The following is a 20,796-nucleotide window of genomic DNA, read 5'->3' as shown; positions in this document are numbered from 1 at the left end:
AAGAAAGATATAAATAAAAAGTTGAGAAGGGGAGAGAAAGAAAAAGAAGGGAGAAAGTAAGAAAGGGAGAAAAGAGTAAGGGTAGGGAAAGAAAGAAAGAGTGAGGGCAACAAAGCAAAAGAGGTGACAGAAAAAAAGAACGTGCAGTAAGAGAAAAAGAAAAAGGGAGAAAGGAAGAAAGTGAAGAGATGGATAGAAAAATAAAGTTCAAATAATACGAGAACAAGAGGGAAGTAATATTTATTGCATTAAGCCCTGCTTTACTTAGCACTAGAATAATAATACCAAGATAATGTTAGCATTCTTTAATAAACTTTACTCATTATTTTTCATGAATAACACAATGTGCATCATCATATAACAACAACCTACAGTTCTAAAATATTTCTACTGTTGGTAAAGCCCCAAGTGCTTTAAAGAAGTGTAATCAAAAAATGGATACCAAGCCAAAGAGTGTGTTATGAAGAGGAGTGAACAAATGGGTGGGTTTCATGGACAAAACAGAAGGGAAGAGATGGAAAAAGCAGAAAGGTTTAGGGAGAGAATTCTAGAGAATGGGGATTAAGTGGCTGAAGTGGGTGGAGAGGGAGAAATGCTCTTGAAGCCAAAGTCAGAGGAATGGAAAATTGTTAGGAAGGATTTAACAAAGGAAGTTAAAAAGATAGGAAGGGGGAAGGTCATGAAGAGATTTAAACATGAGGATGAGAATTTTAAATTTGAGGCATTGGGAGACTGGAAAATAATGTAGATAGCGAGAACAGGGGTGATGGGTGAGCAAGACAAGGGCAGGATTTTATTCTGCCCTTGGAAATGGGCACAGAGGCAGGGGGGCTGGGGTGCAAACAAAATGGCCGTGCCGTTCCTGGCATTGCCCAGGTCTCCTGCCATTTTGTCTGGGGCGGGGAAGGAAGAGAACGGCCTTGCCGCCCCAGGCCAATGGAGGCCCTTAAGTGGCCAATTAATGGCCACTTAAGGGCCTCTTCCCACCTCCACTTCAATTTTATTGAAGGCAGAGGGGCCTGCTGCTGCAGGGAGACATTGCCAGGTAAAGCCTGGTGGCTCCTAGTGGGGTTGAGAGGGGGTCCCTCCTTTGGGGCAAATCCAGGGTTCCTGGAGAGTCCCTCTGGCGGCAATGGCTGCCCCACCCTGGGAAGACACCCCCCCCACCCTCACCAACTACTTCTCCCACCACATCACCAGGGTGCCTCACTGGCCCCGGCAACCCTGACCCCACTTACCTGTCCCGGGATCTTCTCCTTCTTTCGTATTGCTGAGCTTCCAGCCTTCCAATTGGCCGGCAGCTCTGGAGGTGGGAGCTTGTCCCTTGAAAAGACGATATCCCGATGGTGGGCAGTTAATTGGTTGCCTGCAATTGATTGCAATGAGAATCCAACACAAGACCAAGGCATATCCTTCCCCCGCCTTCCGGCCCGCTATCAGGACACTCATCGCCAGAATAAAATCCGGACCTTGGTGTGGGATAGAATACACACAACCACGAACCGAGTTTGCAAACAGTCTGGTTCAGTCTCAGACTGTGGCTAGAGAGAGTAGTGAAGATGCTGGCAAGGTTTGGACAGGGACCAGTCAAACCTGTAGCCTGACAGGAGAGGCAGTCGAGGGGTCAAGAGAGGTGGTGAAGAAGTAGAATTGGGTGTCATCTATATACTTATAGAAGCTGACTCCAGACCCCAATACCTGCATATGATGTCACCGAGGCGCAGCACACAGATGCGGAAGAGCAGTGGCCAATGACAGATCTTTGGGGGAGTCGAGAGGTAACAGTGTGGGGGTGGGAAGAGAAGCCATTGCTGGAGATGCTAAGATCGGGCAGGTAAGAGTGGAACCAAGCTGGACAATGGAGATAGTTGTGGACGGAGGATGAGGAGGTGGAGAATGTATCAAAAACAATGCTGTGTAAAAAGCACAGTGTAAGCTGACAAGCACTGCGCTAACCATGACAGCAATCAGTGGGAGCAGGAGATGATGAAAAGAAAGCGACTAGGACCTGTGGTTCAAATAAAACTTGCACCAAACAAACTGGACCATCTCCATTAATGACATTATCTAAACCATTCAATTCAATCCTAGTCTATAATTAATTTGAGTATTCATTACAGGATATATTAATCATCCAAACTACTTTTATTCGATCCCAGCTGTAACTCACTCCTGACTATCCAATATTATATAAATGAATCATCCAAACTCTTTTCTTCAATTTAAACTGCCCAATTAAGACTTGTCATCCCTTTAAGAAATGAAATGTGTTGGTCTGAAGTGGCATTGTCTTTGGGAATGTGTTTGGGACTTCGTTTTCTGCTTGAAGTGGGAAAAGAACCAGAATAGTTTTGTATCATTTGTCTTTCGATGGTGGCATCAGCAAATAACATAATGACATGTTTCCAAAGCAAGTTATGTCACTGCAATGTCCTTAAGCACCAGAAAGAGCTTTGGTCAAACATTTTAATATAGTCTGATACACTAATCATTGTGATTAATGTTATCTGTTGCCAGCAATGAGAACTGCCAGAATTGAATTACTTGGTATCTCTTCACAATTGTTCGTTCTGAAACACTGGACAATCAACAAGAAATTGATCACCCCACCCCCTCTATCTCATGTATCCTAACTAACCCGCAGGAATTTAAGGAGTTCGAGAGAGAAGCCACTCCTCAGGCTTTGCTGATTGCTGGCTGCCTGTCCTTTTCCATCCATCATTCTCAGACATTGTCTCCAGGTTTCTGACAACTTCCTGACATTATCTGAGACTGCTTTACATTTTTGGTCATTAAAAAAAATTTTTTGCTTATAAAATTTACTTGGCAATGGAATACTTTAATTGAACATGACCAGGGAGTCTTGATGCTGACATTGAGTGGAAAATAAAGATTAGATGGAAAATGAAGCTCCCTTCGCACTATACCTTCAAATATTCTTAGGTTAGCCAAACAATGTGCCAGTGTGAGATGTTTCTATTTCCCACACCAGCCATCCTGTGGCCTCTCCCAGATAGAATGCCAATCTGTTCTCAATTACTACTAAGTTAGGAGCATGTGGTGTTCAGTGCCAAAAGGATCAGCACTGAGACTGTTCAATTTCATTTCACATTACCCTGTTACACTCAGCAGTGAGAGAAGACTTTCATTCCATAATTCTGGGCTGGATTTGAACCTTGGTCCCAGGGGTGAAAGGCTTAACCCTCATACTTTATTTTCTGTCCGAATTTAGATTTCAAAGAAAGGTGACAATTTTTGCACCATGTGTGTGTGTTGGCACATCAATTTCCTCAGTGGCAACTATGAAATTTCTTGACAACATGCACTTGGAACTTAACTTGGCTGAAAACTTCCCCTAAATCTGTGATGCACAGGGTATATTGTGACAATGGAACCTAAAATGGAAATCAAGAGCAGAAGGTTTTTCCTCCAGAGAGAGAGAGAGTTCATTCTGGACTGAGTAGCCTCATGGGGTTACCGTGGGGAATCTCACACTGGCCATTACTCACAGGTCTTTGCAGTTGATGTCGCAGAGAGTGGTCCACTTGTTCTGCTGGTGTGGCTGCCATTTTATGCACTGGTAGTTGGGGTCCAGGTAGGAGCCATTCAGACTGTCGTTGTCCTGCATCAACCCTGAAATGAGATGGGCAGAAAAAAAGTTTGATATCACAGTAAACCAGAATAAAACGTTTCTTTCAATGGCTGAACACTGCTCCCCAGAAACCACAGTTCCAAGACGGAGCTTAAAGAACCTCAGTATATCCCAGCCAGATATCACATATTGCCTTTTCTGACAATAGAGTTTTTTTTTCTCCCCCGATTTCTCTAGACACCTTCTGGTATCTTTTCCAAGCAACCATTCTTAGAGTGGGAGCCCACAAAGGGAGAACTGAATTTTCTCTGTTGATACATTTGCAGTGAGGCTTTTCTAACACCTGCCAAGGTAACAGTGCCACTAACCTACTGCCATTGACTCCCAGAACCCTTGTTACCCAAAGCAGAGCACTGGGGGTCAATAAAAGGCTGCAGCCAGTTAAAGGACAGCATGAGTAAGATGATAGAAGGAGTAGCTACTTTGAGATTCTAGGAGTTCCGCAGAATTTCCCATACATCAGTGAAGGTGCCGCTGGCAAAAGTGAGGGTCGTGAGTGACAATCGGATGAACACTGAGGCTACGAGGCCCTACAGGGAACTGATACAGGCTGTCTGGAGGGAGGTAGCAGATGCAGTCAGTGCAATCTTCACCAATTCAAGAACTGCTGACAATGTAGAAGGAAATTTAATGACTTCAGAAGAGTGGCCAAGGTAAGTAAAGGTTCTGGTGTCAATATACATCCTCCACCACTCATACAGCTTCACTCACCTCTTTACCCATCATATTCTCTCTTTCACTCTCTCAGCACTTATATAGAATCATAGAAGGTTTACGGCACAGAAAGAGGCCACTTGACCCATCGTGTCTGCACCAGCTGGAAAATGAGCCACTCAGCCTAATCCCACCTTCCAGCATTTGGTCCGTAGCCCTACAGGTTACGCCACTTGAGGTGCATATCCAGACACCTTTTAAATGAGTTGAGTGTTTCTGCCTCCACTACCCTTTCAGGCAGTGAGTTCCAGACCATCACCACCCTCTGGGTGAAAAGGTTTTTCCTCATCTCCCCTCTAATCTTTCTACCAATCACTTTAAATCTATGCTGTCTAGTCACTGACCTCTATGCCCTTCACCTCCAGTCTATCCAGGTCCCTTACAATTTTGTACATTTCAATTAAATCTTCCCTTGGCCTTCTCTGTTCCAAGGAGAACAATCCCAGCCTATCCAATCTTTCCTCATAGCTGCATTTTTCCAGTCCTGGCAACATCCTCGTAAATCTCCTCTGTACCCTCTCTAGTGCAATCACATCCTTTTTGTAAAGAGGTGACCAGAACTGCACACAGTACTCAAAGTTGTGGCCTAACCAATGAGTTATACAGTTCAGCATAACCTCCCTGCTCTAATATTCTATACCTTGGCTAATAACGGAAAGGATTCCATATGCCTGCTTAACCACCTTATCGACCTACTACCTTCAGGGATCTGTGGATATTCATTCCAAGGTCCCTCACTTCCTCTACACCTCTCAGTATTATCCCATTAATTGTGTACTCCTTTGCCTTGTTTGACCTCCCCAAATGCATCACCTCACACTTCTTCGCGTTGAATTCCATTTGCCACCTTTCTGCCCATCTGACCAGTCCATTGATATCTTCCTGCAGTCTACAACTATCCTCCTCTCTATCAACCACATGACCAATTTTTGTGTCCTTTGCAAACTTCTTGATCATGCCCCCTACATTTACATCCAAATCGTTAACATGTACCACAAAAAGCACGGGCCTAGTACTGAGCCCTGCGGAACGCTACTTCCAGTCGCAAAAATACCTGTCAACAATTTACGTTTGTTTCATGCCACTGAGCTAATTTTGTATCCAGCTTGCTACATTTCCTGGATCCCAGTGGCTTTTATTTCCTTAACTAGTCTGCCATGTGGGACCTTGTCAAAAGCCTTGCTAAAATCCATATAGACTACATCAACTGCATTATCCTCATCAATCCTCCTTGATACTTCTTCAAAAAATTCAATCAAGTTTGTCAGACAAGATCTTCCCTTAACAAATCCATGCTGACTATCCTTAATTAATCCGTGCTCTTCTAGGTGACAGCTTATCCTGTCTCTCAGAATTGATTCCAATAATTTGCCCACTACTGAGGTTAGACTGACTGGCCTGTAATTATTCCGTCTATCCCTCGCTGCCTTTTTAAACAAAGGTACAACGTTAGCAGTTCTCCAATCCTCTGGCACCGCACCTGCATCCAGTGAGGACTGGAAAATGATGGTCAGATCCTCTGCTATTTCCTCCCTGGCTCCTTTTAACACATAGGTGTCACGGTAACTCACTTCTGTTCAGGGTAACGGCTCCAAACACTCAAGTATCTTTTTTACAAAGCCAGTCTATCAACTCTCTGTCCCTGCCTCAGGGACATCTGCTAGTCTTCAAGGATACTTCTTTTAAAGGGACAAGGCAACTGCACCTCTCATAATAATGGCATGACCTCTTATAGGGCAAGTCCCCATGACACTTAGAGGCCTGTAACATCCTAACAAAGGAAAGAATGGACACACAACCAGCATCAGAGAAGGGCAACCAGAGGACAATCTCTCCTGCAGGCAGGAGAAGCAATAGATTTAATAAGCATTTGCACAACAGAGCCTACAGAAGAGGGGAAGGTTGATGGCAAGAGTAATCCTAAATTATCTTACTGAAGTTTGTTTTAAGTTGTGTTTGCTAGAAAACAGTTGAAGAGAGTCAGGGAGAAACAAAATTGCAGCATGTCCAAGTATGGGTTAAATGGCTATAGTGTCACTGGTTGACTGAGGGTGACATAGCCACGTGGATGCCATATGGAGTTGGGGGCATATAAAGAGCTGCCTCATGAGGGATGAGCAGAGCAGTTGGAGTCAGAACAAATGATCAGACAGCTTTAACACATGGTTACCTGCTCTTCAAAGGATTGGGCGAAATATTGACCTTTTGTACTTAGTGCCTTGTTACTGTGTGTAAATTTAAAATATTTTTAATATCTATTTAATCATGGGATGTGGGTGTCACTGGCAAGGACAGCATTTATTGTCCATCCCTAATTGCCCTTGAGTAGGTGAGGGTGAGCTGCCTTCTTGAACCGCTGCAGTCCATGTGGTGAAGCTCCTCCAATAATGTCCAATAATCTTGTTAGGTAGGGAGTTCCAAATCATTGACCTAGTAATATTGAAGGAATGGCCATATATGTTCAAGTTAACATGGTGTGTCACTTGGAGGGTAACTTGGAAGTGATGGAGTTCCCACATGCTCCTGCTGTTCTTGTCCTTCTATGTGGTAGAGATCATGAGTTTGGAAGGTGCTGTTGGAGAAGCTTTAGCAAGTTGCTGCAGTACATTTTGTAGATGGTACATACTGCAGCTAGGGTGTGCTGGTGATGGGGGGAGTGAATGTTTGAGCTGGTGGATCAGGTGCAGATCAAGTGGGCTGTTTTGTCTTGGACATTGAGCTTCTTGAGCGTGTTGGAGCTGCACTCATCCAGGCAAGTGGAGACTATTTATTTAGAGATACAGCACTGAAACAGGCCCTTCGGCCCACCGAGTCTGTGCCGACCAACAACCACCCATTTATACTAATCCTACATTAATCCCATATTCTCTACCACATCCCCACTATTCTCCTACCACCTACCTACACTAGGGGCAATTTACAATGGCCAATTTACCTATCAACCTGCAAGTCTTTAGAGGTGGGAGGAAACCGGAGCACCCGGCGGAAACCCACGCAGACACAGGGAGAACTTGCAAACTCCGCACAGGCAGTATCCAGAATCAAACCCGGGTCGCTGGAGCTGTGAGGCTGCGGTGCTAACCACTGCACCACTTTTGTTTTAGAACATTAGAATATTACAGCGCAGTACAGGCCCTTCGGCCCTCGATGTTGCGCCGACCTGTGAAACCATCTGACCTACACTATTCCATTTTCATCCATATGTCTAGCCAATGACCCCTTAAAGTTGGCGAGTCTACTACTGTTGCAGGCAGGGCGTTCCACGCCCCTACTACTCTCTGAGTAAAGAAACTACCCCTAACATCTGTCCTATATCTATCACCCCTCAACTTAAAGCTATGTCCCCTCGTGTTTGCCATCACCATCCAAGGAAAAAGACTCTCACTATCCACCCTATCTAACCCTCTGATTATCTTATATGTCTCTATTAAGTCACCTCTCCTCCTCCTTCCCTGTGCTGCCCCTATTCCAACACACTCCTGACTTGTGCCTTGTGTGTGGCGGAAAGGCTCTGGGGATTCAGGAGATGAGTCACTTGCCACAGAATACCCAGCCTCTGACCTGTTCTTGTAGCTACAGTATTTATGTTGCTCTATGGCAGCGAGGCCTGGACAACGTATGTCAGCCAAGAGCGACGTCTCAATTCATTCCATCTTCGCTGCATCCGGAGAATCCTTGGCATCAGGTGGCAGGACCGTATCTCCAACACAGAAGTCCTCGAGGCGGCCAACATCCCCAGCTTATACACACTACTGAGTCAGCGGCGCTTGAGATGGCTTGGCCATGTGAGCCGCATGGAAGATGGCAGGATCCCCAAAGACACATTGTACAGCAAGCTCGCCACTGGTATCAGACCCACCGGCCGTCCATGTCTCCGCTTTAAAGAAGTCTGCAAACGCGACATGAAGTCCTGTGCCATTGATCACAAGTCGTGGGAGTCAGTTGCCAGCAATCAGCAGAGCTGGCGGGCAGCCATAAAGGCGGGGCTAAAGTGTGGCGAGTCGAAGAGACTTAGCAGTTGGCAGCAAAAAAGACAGAAGCGCAAGGGGAGAACCAACAGTGTAACAGCCCCGACAAACAATTTCTTCTGCAGCGCCTGTGGAAGAGTCTGTCACTCTAATATTGGCCTTTATAGTCACTCCAGGCGCTGCTCCACAAACCACTGACCACCTCCAGGCGCTCGAGACAAGGAGGCCAAAGAAGAAGTATTTATGTGACTGGTCCAGTTAAGTTTCTGGTTGATGGCGACACCAAGGATGTTGGTGGTGGGGGAATTATATGATGGTAATGCCTTTGAATGTTAAAGGGAGGTAGTCAGACTCTCTCTCTTGTTGGAGATGGTCATTTCCTTGCACTTGTGTAGTGTAAATGTTACTTGCCACTCATTAGCCCAAGCCTGGATGTTGTCCAGGTTTTGCTGCGTACAGACACTGACTGCTTCATTATCTGAGGAATTGTGAATGGAGCTGAACATTGAACATTGAACTGATTGTTGCCATATTGGTTGTCTTGTGGAAGTGATCTACAGCAGGTCTGGGCAAGGCTTATTATTTGTAGCTACAGTATCTTGTGCTTTCTTAGAGTTTTGCAATGTCCTGAACACTCACATGAAATTTCTTTAAATATTACCAAATGCACAACTAAACAAGCTCTTGTGCCTTTCACATCATAGGGGATGCCTTAGTGGAAAAAAAGGGCCTGTTTCAGTGCTGTATCTCTAAACTAAACTAAACTCTCTGATAACTGTGAAGGCAGTTCCATATCCACAGCTGCTGCCACTTTGTCCCCCCAATCCATCCAGCCCATCCAACCTTACCTGTGCAAACACCAACACAGGGACCCCCCCACCTGTGAACATTTAGTTGGACTGTTAAAAGGTTGAATCATTGAACACTAGTGAGAATGAGGACTTGGGAATGAAAGAGGGAGACTGTTGTTCCACCATGGGGGGTGGGGGGGGGTGCGAAGAAATGAATGGCATCAGCTGAAGAGTCTAGGGAGCCTAATCTGTGGGCACAGTTTTCAAAAGTCCCACAGTTTGGGAACATCAATCTCACTTGGAAGCAGTGGAGGTGGTTTCCAAGCATTTAGTTAAGACAGTGAAATGAGTGGGAAGAATCCACTATCTGCATCTGTAACATTTGGCAGAACACTCCTCATAACCTGCAGAGCACCTTGGGAACTGGGGCAGTCCAGGAAATTTCTGCAGCAGAAAGATGCCAGGAAAAGCTTCTGGAGTGCCAGTTACCAAAGCTTTAACACATGCTTTGACCAGAATAGTTTCACAGGGCTTGCAAGATCTGATTGGGATGAATCAATCTGCGACAATACCGAGCAGAAGCACCTCAGTGCCTGTGCCCAGATTCAATTGTCTTCAAAGAACAGGTGCCTCCTTACTACTGCAACTGCCAGGCTGACAGAAGTTGGGCCTTTCGGGACAGAAGCTACCCTGAAATGAGTCAGTTCAAGTCTCTAAGGTAACCATCGCAGCCACCTGCTGCTTAACCTCATGTGACTCAGGGAGCACTTCATAGCAGTAGTAGATTAGGAACGAGAGTAAGTAAGATAGCTGGCACAAAGTGTAGCCAAAGTATTAAATGTTTGTAGATACGGAGAAGAGATTCTGTGGTACATCCCAGTGAGTGTTATTGTTTAAAGTAAACACAGCTTGATCAACATAGAGTTGTGAGTTCATTTCTGTGTCTACTTTCAGCTTTTGGTAGTTGGATGAAAGCAGGGAAACGTAAACTTCTGTCTTATGAAGCACTTGGCAGATGTCTTGGAAAGTGAGGGACTTTGTGCAAGCGTGTGAGCAAAACAGGCAGGTGTGAAAGGACTTTAGTGAGTCAACTTTTATTTATTCAAAGTTCTACATGCTCATTCATGCTCTCCTTCCTCTGAGCTGAGTAAAAGTAGCAGAAAATGTCCTGACTTAATCTCCCAAGGTGCTAAAATGAACACTTTACAGGCAAGGAAACACCACACAACATAGTCTCCTCAATTTGCTATCTGCCTCAGGGTTGCCCTGCAGCAGCTCTTTACACCACTGATATCATGGTGATAATTAGTGGGTTGTGGAATGGGGAAGAAGTTAAGAATTGGTCAAGGGGCTTATCCACATCTTCTTGGCCTCACTTAAATGTGGAGGAACAGACTTGTGCTGGGCCTTAAAACTGTTATTTTTTGGAAGGAGAACTCAGGTGCTATATTTCTCGAACAGATTTGAAGCAGTAGCTTTTATTGGTGCATTTTCCTCTGTTACCACCTCAACTTCACCCCAAAATGGGCAGTAACAGAGGAGAATCCAGGTCAGAGTGTCAGCTGGGACATCACAGTCAGACATTTTCCTATCTTCATCCATTTACTTTCCCGTAGGAGTTCAACAGATAAGATTAACAAATAGAAACCTGCCTGACTGGCTCCCTTCCTAACCCACGTGCACAATACCCTAATTGTGAGGGGGAAACTGCATCCTTGGCTGAGATGAACTAACTCAGCACTGATTGAACCTGAGACACAACACCACAGTGACCAACTTTACCTACTGAAAAAGCTCTACATCAGCACATTCAATGATAAAATATAATTTCTCCTTCCCTACACCAAAAAGTACAACAGTCAGGCAATTATTACTGTAGAGTCTAAGTAGCTATTGGAAGGAATGGGAACAAAGATGAAGCTCCTACCTGGCTCCTGTTTTATCATTCCATTCAGCATCTGAGCGTTTAGAGTGTTTGGAGGGGAGTCTGAATGTTTCCGCTTCTTGGCTGGATGCACAGGAATACCACTGTAGAGACGAGATAGCATTGAGGTCAGATTGCAGAAGGGTGTAGCTAAGAGAGCGAGAGATAAATTGAGAGAGAAATCTAAAAACAAACTTCATTCATGCATTCCCATGAGAACACTCTTCCTTAAGGGGGTCAGCTAATTTAGACTACTCAGAGTTAGTGCTCATGGCTGGGATTTTACGTCGGGGCTGAAGCCCCACCTATCGGCCAAAATGTCAGTGGCGAGCCTACCTCCACCGGGCCTGGAAGCTACGCAGTGATTTTACATGGCCCAGGCCCTTAATTGGCCTCAGGATGGACTTCCACCCCTCTGAGACAGGAAGTCCTGCCTCTAAGAGCTGCCACTCTGTCCCAGCAGCGCCAATGGGAGTGGTGACCTGTTTTGGGACTGCACCCAGCGAGAGGAACAGCAATGGACGAGGCCCCGGAAAATTATGGTATGTGGAGCCTCGCCGGGGACAATCAGTCAGTATAGCGAGGTGGGGAGCTGGAGGGTGGAGGGAATGTGCGGGGCGGGGGCTCTCCGTGGGGCATAGGGTGCTCAATCAGGAGGAACCCCTCCCCCCCACCCCCCAGCCCGCAAGGAGGCCACAAGGTTTTACTGGGTAGCCTCCTGAGCTGCTGAGTCACCTGCCCACTGCTGGTAATATACCAGCTGAGGCGGAAGGAGGCCCTTAAGTGTCAGTTAATTGATCAGTTAAGGGTCTTAATTGGCTTGGGGTGGGCAGGCCGTTTGTCACCTCCCCCGACACTCATAAAATTGCAGCGGGGGTGGGAAGGCGATGCCTCCAATTCAATTTTATGTCCCCTTCTGCCTCTAGACTGCTCCCACAGGGGGTGTAAAGTTCCAGTCTATGAGTACCAACCTAGCTACTTCACAATATTCAATACAAAGTAAACTCAAACAGGGTAGATTTTACAATGAAGTTAGGGCAGCCACCAAATCATCAGCAGCAAAAATACAAACAGCATAGCAATCTGTTGTTATTGGACTATTGAGTTCCTTTTTTTGCACTTGATGGAAAATAAGTGCATTCAGAATACAATCAGTAATAATAAATACCTGAAGTTTGAAGACAGTGAAGATTACTGCATGTTGAGTGGTTGAAGAAAAAGGATACCTTTTGTATTAAAATGATCAGTCTCAGCAGTACTCTGAATATATATATAAACACAGATTAAGTCATGCATTAACACACACACACAAACACATGTTCTCCAAGGCTCTAGTCCCTTGCATCTTACTCTGATCCATGATGTTGGAGAAGCTGGTGAAGCATTTGTGACTGCTGGGCTTGATGGAGCTCATTTGGAGATATTCCTGATACTGGATACTGGGGTATCATTGGCTCAGGCTTCATGTATATCTCACGTGGCACATTGGGATAGTGGGTGTTGGGCGGCTGATGAGGGTGCGGTGGCTGGAGATGTGCTTGTGCAGGATGTTCCAGACGAGAAGGGGGCGTCATATGACATAAATGCTCAGGGGTCATAGTGCGTAGGAGATGAGGCTCTGCTGAAAGAGATAAACAAGTTTTAATGCTTTACAAATTGGTATGCTTGAGCAGCTTCCCTTCATACTTTGTCTCATTTTACAAACGCCTTTGCCCCATTGTGGATTTGTTTGGAACAGGTTTAAGAGCAACTCTCTTGCAAATAGCTTACAGTATCCACATTGGTGTTACCTTGGATGATTCTAAATGAGCAACAAGCTTGGAGGTACATTAGCTCCAATTAGTATTCCTCTAAAGTTCTTATCGTCTCTTCAATTTTTGCCCTTGGACTGGAAGTCCTTGGTTTCATACGCGCTAGAGTCCTCCAGCACCTCAGCTGTCATCCTAGACTCTGAATGTTGCCAAAGGAAAGGGGAGGGACAGAAATCACACTAAAGCTAAGCCCAACCTAAACTTCATCTGACATTGACAAATACATACTTTCTAGCAGGTGCACTAGCACTAGTTATAGCATAATCAGTAAAAATTGCAGGTACAAGTTAGGAATCTCCTGGTGCTGTATGACTCAACTACTCACTGCCTCAACCAGTTGAGTGATCGGGAAGTTAGGTTTCTCTAAAGTGTCTGGTGTATTGCAACAATCTTTCCGCTTGTATATCAGTCCTTAAACACCCTTTAATCCAAAAGTCTCAATGCTGATCCTAGAAGACTATCCTGACAAAATTTGGTATTTTCAGCTTGCCTTTACTGTCTGCAATAAACTCAAAATGTTGAGCAGAGAGGTTGACCTAGAATCTGCAAATGATGTAGCCTGTTGCTAAATTATTGACTCTTGGCATGGTGAACTTGTACTGAAATTTGAAACTGAGCTGCTCTAAAGGTTAGCTTTTGCATTTTAGTTTTCCCCCGACTTCTCTCCTGAAGGTGTTAACTCATGTTGGGGCATGATGGTCACACATGTAACTATTCTTTATGCCAGGGGATAGACAGTTAAGTGGTGGAAGGCTATAAAGGCTATCATAGCTGAACCTTATCTTGCAGATACCCAAAGCTTACACAGGTACATTTCCCATGCAGAGTCCACCATACAGTGAGAACCCCAGCCGATTTTCTCCTCTCTAGCCCAGGGATGCTGGGGCCAACGTCAGAACCACAATGGATGCCATGTCTGAGATTAGCTAACTCACGACAGAGTGACGATCAAACATGAGACCCTTGTCTATATGGTGTTGTACTGTACTATGTAAGAAGTTTATTCTCTAAGCATTGATGGAACAGTCTCAAAATGCTTACATGTATGTTTCTGTGTAGCTTAAGCAGGGATGCTCAGAGAGCTTTCTATTTGAGATCAACTAAAGCCAATTGTCTGGTTGTGCTGGAACTCGTATTGAACATCCAGAGATGTTGCAATTCCACCTATCAGTTGCAGAAAGTAAATCCAAACTATTGTTTACCTACATTAATCTACCGTGTCTTTCCATCACATGAACATTATTGTTACTCATACTTAAGGGTCACTCTAGCAAACGCTTTAGCGTGCTGCACCATAGACCGATGGAGTGTGGGTTTGCACCTGCTACTCACATGTTAAGCCCCTATTTATAATCATGCCACCGTAGGCAATGGTCAAGTGCTCATTTCATGTTTGAGATGAATGATAGGATAGCTCATCCCTTGTTTTCTCTGACTGGACAGGTCAAGGAGCAGGTACAGCAGCGTCTGAGCTTGAGTAACATTCTACTGCCAACTGGGTTATGAATGAAGCCCCAGGAAAAACAGTGAGGAAGTTATTCTGACAAAGGCCACAAGTAAGGGGGGAAAGAAAAGTAATGGGAGTGAATTTTTGTGTGTGGGAACACTGGCAGTGGGGGTTTCTGCTAACAAAAGCACAGGCAGGAGTTTGCTTGGGGGCAGGTTGGTAATGGGCAGAAAGGCACAGAAGATTGGTGTGGAAATCTGGGAGCAATGAGATTTGGCAGGAAGGAACAAGGATAGAGGAATATTCGGTGGTCAGTGCAGGGGACTGCAATCACAGCAAGATAGTGGGGTGGAAGGAAAGGAGGAGGGATTTCTTAAAGGGGTTTCCCCAGCAGTGACTTGGATAAACACACAGTATTTAAAATATATGCTGCTGAGCATTTATTTTATACATTGTTTCACCAGGTCACTATCAGGAAAACCCTCTCAACAAGTTTCCACCACATCCCACTGTAACCAGATCCCTCCCCACTATAACTGACCTCAAGCTTTGAGCCACAAATTGTGGTAACATGGAGTGAGTCGGCACCATTCAGCCACATTCCCAATTTTAAGAGCTTCATGGTGAGAACTGTTCTAGACAACAGTGCCAGAATGCCACCTACCGTAAGGTGCAGCTGGGAGGTCTTACAGTTATGTAAGCAACAGCACAATCTATCTTGGAAGACTGAATCCAAGGCTAGCAAAATGAAGAAGTAACCTTGATCATGACACAAAAATGTGACAGAGGAGCTTGATTGACAGACAGACACTATCATGAAAGAAGTAGCATGACAGAAAAAAAGTTTGTTACCTCACAGGATGTGTGCAACGATGCAAGACTTTTATTATATTATTAGTAATTTACATGTTGTATTTTTTTTATATACAAGCTGGTGATGTAGTTGGGAGAGACAATCACCGCATCTAGTGCCAGAGCCAGAGTGTGACAGTTGGCAAAATAAAATTGAATGGAAAATGTTGACATTGTGATTTAGAATGGTAAATGTTAACAGGCACGGATCAAAAATCATAACTATAGAAAATAATGCTTCTCAACAGAAACTGCATGTCTTATGTAAGATATTTAACCATTGCCACAATGTAAAAGTGAAATATTTAATAGGGACATCTGATGGGCAAATCATTTCTTTCTCATGTCTTTTTCATCTGATAATCAACTTAAGAAAAATGATACATAGCATTTTTACTTTTCTTTCCAAAAAACTTTGTTGAAGATCTCCCCTTTAACAATGACTATAATCTTTAAAAAGGTGCCATATTAGCTCAGTTGTGTAACTGAACCATACAGACGAGAAGGTCCCAGGTTTAATCTAATTTCTATACTGATCTGAACTGGGTTGCTGCTTGATTTTGTTGATCCTGGAAAAGTGAGGAGGGGAAAACAATTACTGGGGAACTTCCAGGTCAGGCGCAACACAGATCTGAGGGAGAAGAAAGCTCCCTCTAATTGATTTGCTTCCACAGGGTTGCTATCAATTGACCCCAGTGGAAAAGTGGATGTTGTTGGAGGACAGGGGTGAGCTTGGCTGTGATGCTCCCAGGTTTCAATGCCAAGACCCACTATCTAGCTTCATGCATAAAAAGTGACTATTTAGGTGAGGAACTAGAAGGTGAAATCCTAAAGAGATAGTGACTTCAGAAGAGGGAAAAGTATATTTTTAAATCTTGGGTGATTATAAAATAAATAAAAATACCTTTTCATATCTCAGCCAAATGGGGAGGAGAAATACAATCAAGAGAGCTGGAGCACTTTGTGTGGAAATTGCTATGAAGATTTGCAGTATCCTAGATTTTATTATATTTGTTCTGGCTCTCTGCCAATCTAATGCAGGGAGTTTTTCTTTGACATTAGCACATTACAAGGTGTACTGTTTCTTATCATTCGGAGTAACTCTTTCACTTTTAAAAACACACAGTTTCTTAAACAAACAGTTGTTATAAATTGCCTCTCTAATCTGGATAACCCTCTTAAAATATTCTCACAAAAAAAAATTGAGGGAATCAGATCAGATTCTCAAAATCTGTCAGAAATTTTTATTCTTTACCCTACCCACCCCCAAGTCAATTCTGTGCATTACGATGAGTGACATTTATGTTGTGGAACAAAACTGGGCACCCAGTAGAATTATCAAGCCCTCCCAGGTCATATATAGCAGTTGTGAGTAACCTGTGGCAAATATAGGGACAAAGCCTGGAAATTCAAAGTTTGAGCAGAAGAAAATTCATCCTATTTGCACTTACACTTTATTTATGAGTTTATCTAGTTTGTATTTTGTGGAACCTGAGGTTCGGAATGGACTTTTTAAATGTTGTACTATTGCCTCTGTAGTGGTTAAATACTAAAGCAGAGCACCAAGATCTGTTAGTATCTGCAACTTGTGATATAGGTAAGTTAATGTGATCATGGATCCAGTGCACACACCTCCCCCCACCCTGCCTAGGCTCCACAGTATACACCTCTGGAGCTCATGAAGACAAAAGATTGACCACTCCTGCGGGGCAGCACTGTTTAAATGTGGAGTAAAGGTCCTCTACCTTTCCCAAAAAATATACCTTTGCCCTACTTCCACTGCATCAGTGTGACATTTTTCTTTTTCCTATTTTTCCTGTAGTCTCTCTGGACATGATATTCAATTTAGTGACAATCAATGGTAACTTTGTGGTACTAGGAACTAGATTGAGACTCCCCAAAGCCATGGCCAGGAAACAAAGGGCTCGAAATTAATGTGCCCCGCTTTTTGGGTGCAGGGGTCTCTTGGTGACAGTGGGAAGGCTCTGTGCCTGATCTAAAGTGGGCACAGTGAACAGCCACCAGATGTAGGCATAGTAGGCAGACCATGATGATTTGACAGCAGCACTGCCATTTGGAGCTCAATGCTCCAGCTAATGCCCTCTCTTAATCTCCCAAAGCTGAACAGGAATTCAGCAGTTGGAAGAATTCCCCCCACCAGTGCTTTTTAAAGGGATTACCAACTAGTTACAGGTTAGTAGCTGGTTGATTTCTTCTGGCTGTTGCTTTGATTCTACAAATATTGGGTGCTTTTCCATAGTTGTTTAAAGTTGCAAAAATCTACAGGGAGCGGTGTGGCAGGTGCTCTAGGCATTTTTGCTGATTTCAAGGCTTCTGCACAAACCAATTGCTCCCAGACATGGGCACACTAGTAAGCATTCCCCTTAGAATAAAGCCTGACTTGAAAAAAGAACAGAGGTCACGCAGAGCAGGACAAGCTGCTAGAAGAGGGAGGGGGAGAAGGGCTCTCAGCAGGACACCATATCTGCCTTGCATGTTCAAGGAAAAATTCTCCCACCTGAACTTCAACAAGGAACAATGTGTGAGTCACCTGCAATTCAATAAGGGTGTCCTCACTGAAATCTACCACCTGCAACCTCAGAACAGGGCAAATACCGCATTGCCAGTGGCTGTGAAGCTGTGGCCACAGACTTTCTGGCAGGCCTGCCAATGCACCAAGCATTTCATTGTGCATACCCATCAGCCTTCTTCTATACATTGCCCCATCAATGTGCTCAGCTGAGTCCTCTGCAGCAGAACCCATGTGCGACCTCCCCCTCCAGTGAGCTGACATTTGTGTTATCGTTGTCCCGTGCCCTGGCTACAGACCACTCATGCCTGCTGTTTCACTACATGCAGATTTTGCCTCTATGATATCCTCTAGGGTATGTGCAATTTCAGTATCTGAGCTGGTGGCTGCGAGATTGAAATCGAGGTGCTGTGCCTTCATCGTCACTGCCTTCTTTATGTTCCTCCATTGCCTGGCCAGGTTGCACTTCGTGAATATCTGTAAGGAGAAAAGAACAAGTAAGGTTGTGGTGAGGAGAAGGGAGAAAAGTAGGAGATGCAGGCTTTCACTGCCTGCAGCTTATAAATCAAAAGAGAGTGCGCAAAGAGTGGGAGGTGGGGTGTGAGAAGGAGAATTAGGTATGAGGATAGCGTCTTCTTTGATGGTTTCAGCACCTCTGCTGTCCAAGGCCTCAGCATTGCTGTCCTAACAATGATCAGCACTGTCTCCTCCATCGGGGTAAGGACAAGCAGCCATGCCTGTCTCCCTCCAGTTAGCTCGAGCTGCCTCTGGTTGTGCACCACCTTGTCCTGCAAGAGAGAGCTAAGTTTATCATTGAGTGTTGTGCAATCTGTTTGGCTGACATGGTTGAATAGTTGGCAGTGTTTGCAAGCTGTGTGATGTGGGCATTAGGCTTGCAGCAGTGTTAAATGTGTGAGGGTGCATTGGAGCATCTAAATGTCAGGTATGAGCCCTGGTTGATCGAGATTGTTGGTAGGTGAGTGATGGGCGTGTGATGAATTGAGCAGTGTCTGAGGCTAGTGGTGAAGTTGGTAGGCTATGGCTTTTGAAGATACCTTGGCCATTTGAGTGAGGTAATTAAACTTCTTGTGCCACTAGATCCAGGTCCTCGGAGCTTGACTCCTGGCATTAACCTCAATGGTCATCTGCTTTCATCGCCTTTTGAGAATGTGTCTGGAGGATCTCCTGGCCCCCTGTGAATATAGGACCTCTCTCTCCTCCTTTGCACCTTCTCCACCAAGGCCTCGAGTGCAGCATTCATAAACACTGGAGCCCACACTCTTCCATGTTGTGCAGTTCTTCTGTCTTTTCCACAGATTCAGTTCCCACTGAATGGAAAATGTTGACATTGTGATTTAGAATGGTAACGATATTGACCCCCTTCTCAGGTGTCCAGTCAATCAACAGAATGGTTAGCACTGGCTGGATGCTGAAATCATGTAAAACAGCAGGCAGCATGAAGTTGGTGTGCTGCTTGCATTGCAATCAACGGGCATGGGTTAATTGCACATCACAATTCCCGCACCTGGCTTCAGGGGCTATCAAATTTAGCCCCCTAATACATTACTGCACATGTGTTACCTCCAATCCAGGCTCCATTATGCTTCTACCGCACCAAAGGGCTGTGCCTACTACTTTACCAAAGATGCACTTTCTACTGGTGACCCTTCCTGAGGACTGCACCTTGATTCCCACAGGCTGCAGCAGAGATTTCCTCCTCCAGGGTACAACTGGTACCCTTCCCTGAAGCTGCAATTGCTTCCATGCTCCTACACCTAAAACTGGGAGCTCAGAATGGGTTGGATTTTTGTCTTTACTACCTGGGCATTGGGCATCAACTGCAGAGAGGGAAATCTTGCAGGGAGGACCACATGCCTGTAACAGGGCCTGTCTAATTTCTCTTCTATTTCTATTAATGGTACTGTGGCAGGTTGTGTAAAGGGCGTGTAATCCTCCCCGCAAGGATTTCCTCCCTGCATTCCATCCAGGCAATCTACCTCAGTATCTCTGCATTCAGTTACAACTCTCGACTAAAGTGTCAGCTTGACACAGTTGTAGCATTCTCATGAGATACTAATATAAGTATGATTGAGGAAGGCCTTGCAGCCTACCTGAGTTCATCCTTTCGGTTCTGCCAATTGTTTCTTTTAACAATTCCAAAGTTTTTCACTTTCACTGCTCTACCCAGTAGTTCATTTCATTGTTGATTATTTTTTGTGTGAAGAACTTCCTGACATCAGTCCTGAATTTGCCTTTTAATAATTTGAATCCTTGGCTGCTTGCCAACTGTCACAGTTTTGTTTGAAATAACTTTCTGAATCTCTTTTCTTCTTTACCATTTATTATCTTATATATACGTCATCTCTTGCAAGACTGAAAAGCCCAAATTTCTCCTGTTTAGCCCCATACCTCAAATCTATGTCACTAGAGATCAGCCTCACTGTTCATCTCTGAACTACCTCAGATGCCTGAATGTCTTCCCAGTTCCTCATTGGCCAGATTGCTTGCAGTAGGCAAGGTGGGCCTGACCAGAGCACTGTATGGTGTAAGCACAATTCACTTTGAATTATCCTCTATTGTCTTGGCTATATAGTTCAATATTCTGTTTGCCTCATTGGGTGCTGCTCCACATGGTGTATCAGAAGGTTCGGGATTCAAGCTTTAGTGAAGGACTTGAACACGTTAACTGGCTCTCCATTGCTGTATTGGCAGTGGGGTTACCCCACAGATAAAATGTTAAACTAAAGTCCTGTCTGCCTGTTCCATTGGTTCAGATAGACATCACCCAAGGACCATTGGAAGAATAGGAAGGTTTTTTTTGTGCCCCTCAACTAACAACACCAAAAACAGATTAACTGATCATTCATCTAATTGTTACTTGTGGGATCTTGCTATGCACAAAATGGCTGCCATGTTCACCTACATGGCAACTGTCACTACACTTTAAAATATTTCATTGTGACGTGCTTTGGAACTATTCTGACAGGTACGATAATGCACAATATAGACAAATGCCTTTATTTCCCAATACCTGTGCTCTCACCCAAACATTTAAAAAATCCATTCGAGAAAATGCACTCCCAGACTAAATTCTAATCTCACAGGTC

General features: G+C 44.5%; 1 protein-coding gene across 5 annotated transcripts in view; it reads right to left on the bottom strand.

Annotated features, from left to right (window-relative positions):
* myrf (myelin regulatory factor) overlaps positions 1-20,796 on the bottom strand; it is a 368,359-nt gene that overhangs the window by 95,655 nt on the left and 251,908 nt on the right. For 3 of the 5 annotated variants that reach the window (XM_068046165.1, XM_068046166.1, XM_068046168.1), the window contains 3 exons: positions 12,400-12,670; positions 11,053-11,153; positions 3,510-3,633 (listed from right to left, as the gene is read on the bottom strand). In XM_068046165.1, the coding sequence (XP_067902266.1) occupies positions 3,510-3,633; positions 11,053-11,153; positions 12,400-12,670 (496 nt within the window). The remainder of the gene's footprint in view (positions 1-3,509; positions 3,634-11,052; positions 11,154-12,399; positions 12,671-20,796) is intronic. The other 2 variants (XM_068046167.1, XM_068046169.1) reach the window with 1 other exon arrangement.

This window comes from Heterodontus francisci, chromosome 14 (assembly GCF_036365525.1).
Source record: "Heterodontus francisci isolate sHetFra1 chromosome 14, sHetFra1.hap1, whole genome shotgun sequence".
Classification (NCBI taxonomy): domain Eukaryota; kingdom Metazoa; phylum Chordata; class Chondrichthyes; order Heterodontiformes; family Heterodontidae; genus Heterodontus; species Heterodontus francisci.
The sequence above is the reverse complement of the archived record's forward strand: the minus strand, read 5'-3'. Positions and strand labels throughout refer to the sequence as shown.